Here is a 4,068-nt window from a genome sequence, read left to right on the forward strand (position 1 = left end):
GGATTTCTGGGATTATCTAGAAGTGGGATTTCTGAGACTATCTAGAAGTGGGATTTCTGGGACTATCTTCTTAGAAGTGGGATTTCTGGGGAACTCTCTAGAAGTGGGATTTCCAGGGACTGTCTAGAAGTAGGATTTCCAGAGGCAATCTAGAAGTGGGATTTCTGGGTAATGTGGTTCCTGTATCTGACTTCACTTTTATATCTTGGTTCTTCCCAGAGCACCTCCTAGAGGAACCTGAAGTACGGAAAGAATTGGATACCTCAGTAGATGTGGTAGGTTCGCACCTCCCCCAAGGATCACATTCTTCCCAATAACCAAGGAACCGAAGCCTCAGTGGTGGGTAGGACAATGTAGGAAGAATTCCTTCCAGTTTGTCACTTCCTCCCACTTCTCTCCCTGATGGTGACCTGCTCACCACAAAGCCAGTTCATGAGTAGAGAACTCGATGATCTGAGCCCCCTCTTTTTCCCCCACCTTGGGTCAACCCTGATCGACTGGTCTTATGGGTGGACATCTGAAGAAGTTGAACATTGAACCAACAGAGATTGTTCTACTTGACTAGTAATTTCTAAGATATTCTCTTCCCTTCTCTTTCGACTGAGGAGTTGATAGAGTCCGCCCGAGTCACCATGAGAAACGGGCACTAAGCTGTGTCTTCTTCCAAGTAGGATGTAGCCTTGCCTGTAGTTACGTAGGTGAGAGGAACAGTGTGCCGACCTTGCGTTCTTCTTCTTTAAGATTTATTTATTTATTATGTATAGACATGCCAGAAGAGGGCACCAGATCTCATTATGGATGGTTGTGAACCACCATGTGGTTGCCTGGAATGGAACTCAGGACCACAGGAAGAACAGCTCTTAACCTCTGAGCCATCTCTTCAGCCCCCCCCCTTTTGAAACAGGGTTTCTCTGTGTAACAGTCTTGTCTGCCATGGAACTCATTTTGAATAATCCATCCTGGCCTCGAACTCACTGAGATCTGTCTGTCTCTGCCTCCCAAGTACTGGGATTACAGGCATGCGCCACCACCACCTGGCGACCTTCCTCTTGTAAAAGAGGAAAAGAGACCAATGACTACCCACTAAAAAGTGATGCCAGCTGAAATGGCACACATTTGCCATCCCTCCACTTGGGAAGCCGAAGCAGGAGGATTATATGGATAAAACCAGATTCTGCTTCAATTAACCAAAAAGACAAAAGAAAAGCAAGCAAACAACGAGAAAGTAAAACAGCATAAATTCACAAACCCGGCCAATTACAACATCCCCTCCCCACAGTGCTGGGACCCAAACCCAGGCGCTACACGAGCACTGTACCTTGCTTTTAGATTTTGTGGTTGGTTATTTGCAACGGCCTGTAGCCTAGGCTAGCCCCACACTCCCGGGAGAGCTCCAGCTGGCCTCACACTCGCTGCCTTCTTGGCTGAGCCCCGCCTGCTAGGGTGACAAGGTGACGAGTGCTTGGGTGAGCCCACACGCAAGGGCTCGGAGCCCTCGTCTCCTGGAGGCAGGTCCCACTGCACAGCTTACTCGGTCTTCAGTTTTCAATTCTCTTGCTACAGTCTCCCAGATACCATTTTAGTAGCCATGTGTGTCCTATAGACACAAGTACCTTAAGTGAAACTGCTATTCTTGGTCATTTTGTTGTTTTCAGTATTCTCATAGTAACAGTGTGGTGAATACCAGGATACTCACACTGAAGTACTCAGTATTTCCTCAAGCTGGATCTCTGTACATGGAGCTACCAAACATTAATAAGAATAAGTAAGGATACTAAGATTGGGACTGGAGAGATGACTCAGCGGTTAGGAGGCACTGGCTGCTCTTCCGGAGTACCAGGGTTTGATTCCCAGTAGCCACTTGGTGGCTGACAACCATCCGTCACTTCTGTTTGATAAGAATCTGACCTCCTTGGGTCCCAGGCACGTAAGCAGTGTGCAGACATACATGCAAGCAAAACACTCACACACATAAACTAAAAATGAGAAATTAAATAAATAGGAACGCTAAGAGAAAAGAACATTGCTCATATTTCTCATACATAAGACAAAGTTTTCCCAGCCAGATTGTAATATGCCCTTAATAGCCTAAAACTATGCCTGGCAGTGGTGGCACAGCCTTTAATCCCAGCACTCTGGAGGTAGAAGCAGGCAGATCTCTATGAGTTCGAGACCAACCTGGTCTACAAGAGCTAGTTCCAGGACAGGCTCCAAAGCAACAGAGAAAGAAACCCTGTCTTGAAAAACAAAACAAAAAAGTCTAAAACTATATCCAGACTAAGAAGTGTTGGTTTAGTACATATTAACAAAAATATACAATAAATGATATCTTTGTTATTTTTTAAAAGAGATTTATTTGTTTATTATGTATATAGTATTCTGTCTACATGTATGCCTGATCTCATTATAGATGGTTGTGAGCCACCATGTGGTTGCTGGGAATTGAACTCAGGACCTCTGGAAGAGCAGTCAATGCTGCTAAGCCATCTCTCCAGCCCCATCTTTGTTATTTTTATATTCTTTGATTTCAAGTAAAACAGACATGTTTTCATGATTGCATTTTTAGAAAGCCGATGTGCCCTGTCTGTCTTTTGGCCTGGTATTTATTGGGCTTGGGCTTTCTCACTGGTTCACGCACACCCTGTTCAGGAAAGCATTTAGAAAATTGTCTATTATCTCCTTTTTGGGGGGAACTTTGTGATTCTTCCTCATCTTCCAGGGAGGCTGAAGGAAGGACAGGGTGGCATTCCCAGTCTTCAGAACCACGTCTCCACTTTGCCCAGTTTCTTTACCTGCGCTCTACAGATGTGCCGTGTCCTCTCCACGGTTAGGGTCTCTTTTCCATCTAATCACTGTGTTCCTTCCGCGTGCCCCTCTATTCTGCCTGACTGCTGTGCCCATTGACTGTTAGCCTCTCACCCTGCAGCACCCGGAAGGGGAAACTGCTGCTGACCTCATCCCTCCCCACACCGGCACCTCATTGCTCCTAATTCTTTGGTCCAGGCTGATAGCCTTGTTCCCTTAATTCATCTTTCCCTCCGAAGCTGAGAATGCTAGAGAATGCATTCTCACAGCCACAGGCAGAAGGGAAATATTTGGGGAAGATAATAGCCCATCGTTTCCCTCTGTGACACACTCCGCTTTCATTCCCAGAGGCAGGGGAGTCTATTGTCTCCTTCCTTCAAAAGCTTGAAACCTATCATTCAGTCTTCCTCAGCTTTCTGGCATCTCTGCTCCCCTCCCAAGTCAGGTGTGCAATTGTGGAGGGGAGAATGGCTTATCCTCACAGCACTGATGGCATGTGTCTCTCTGCTCTCTGTAGAAGCCCCTTTTCCTCTCACGAGCTATGTTGACTGGACTGGCGGATGCTGAGTGGACAGAGGAGCATGACGCTGTTCTGGAACACTTTGTCCAGGATCCTTCGGAACCTGCCGTCACCATCTTCATTGACCCTATTTTTGGGTTGAAATTGGAGCTGGGCATGCCTGTGCAGGTGGGTACCCCACTTTCCTTGTGATCCTCCAGGGAGCTGAAGGTGCCCAAGGCCTACAGAGCAAGCAGATGTGCAGAAAAAGATGCTGAGGTGGTGGACCTGGGTAGAGAAAGGCAAATGGAGGCAGTGTAGTCAGAATTCAGTAGTGGAGTCTAGATGGTGGGGATCACTCTTGTAAAATTCTTTTAATTAAAAACTTCCATTTATTTATTTATTTATCCATTTATTTATTTATTTACTGTGTGTGTTTTGTGTGTGTGTGCACAAACGTGCATGTCTTGGCATGTTTGTGGCGGTCAGAGAACAACTTGTGGGGGTCATTTCTCTCTGCATCTCATGGGTTTCCAGGACAGCACCAGGTCTCTGGGCTTGGTGGCAGGTGCCTTTAACTACTGAGCCACCTCACTGCACTGATTCTTCTGTTTCCTTCTGAAACATTTAAAAAGAAAATGCTGGAGCCGGGCGGTGGTGGCGCACGCCTTTAATCCCAGCACTTGGGAGGCAGAGGCAGGAGGATCTCTGTGAGTTCGAGACCAGCCTGGTCTACAAGAGCTAGTTCCAGGACAGGCTCCAAA

At 46.6% G+C, this 4,068-nt stretch overlaps 1 protein-coding gene across 1 annotated transcript in view; it reads left to right on the plus strand.

Annotated features, from left to right (window-relative positions):
• Positions 1 to 4,068, plus strand: part of Dnah2 (dynein axonemal heavy chain 2) — a 131,251-nt gene that overhangs the window by 11,038 nt on the left and 116,145 nt on the right. The window contains exons 3-4 of the mRNA XM_026780620.1: positions 220 to 275; positions 3,323 to 3,493. Coding sequence (XP_026636421.1) covers positions 220 to 275; positions 3,323 to 3,493 — 227 coding nt within the window. The remainder of the gene's footprint in view (positions 1 to 219; positions 276 to 3,322; positions 3,494 to 4,068) is intronic.

The sequence above is a fragment of the Microtus ochrogaster genome, chromosome 7 (assembly GCF_000317375.1).
Source record: "Microtus ochrogaster isolate Prairie Vole_2 chromosome 7, MicOch1.0, whole genome shotgun sequence".
Classification (NCBI taxonomy): domain Eukaryota; kingdom Metazoa; phylum Chordata; class Mammalia; order Rodentia; family Cricetidae; genus Microtus; species Microtus ochrogaster.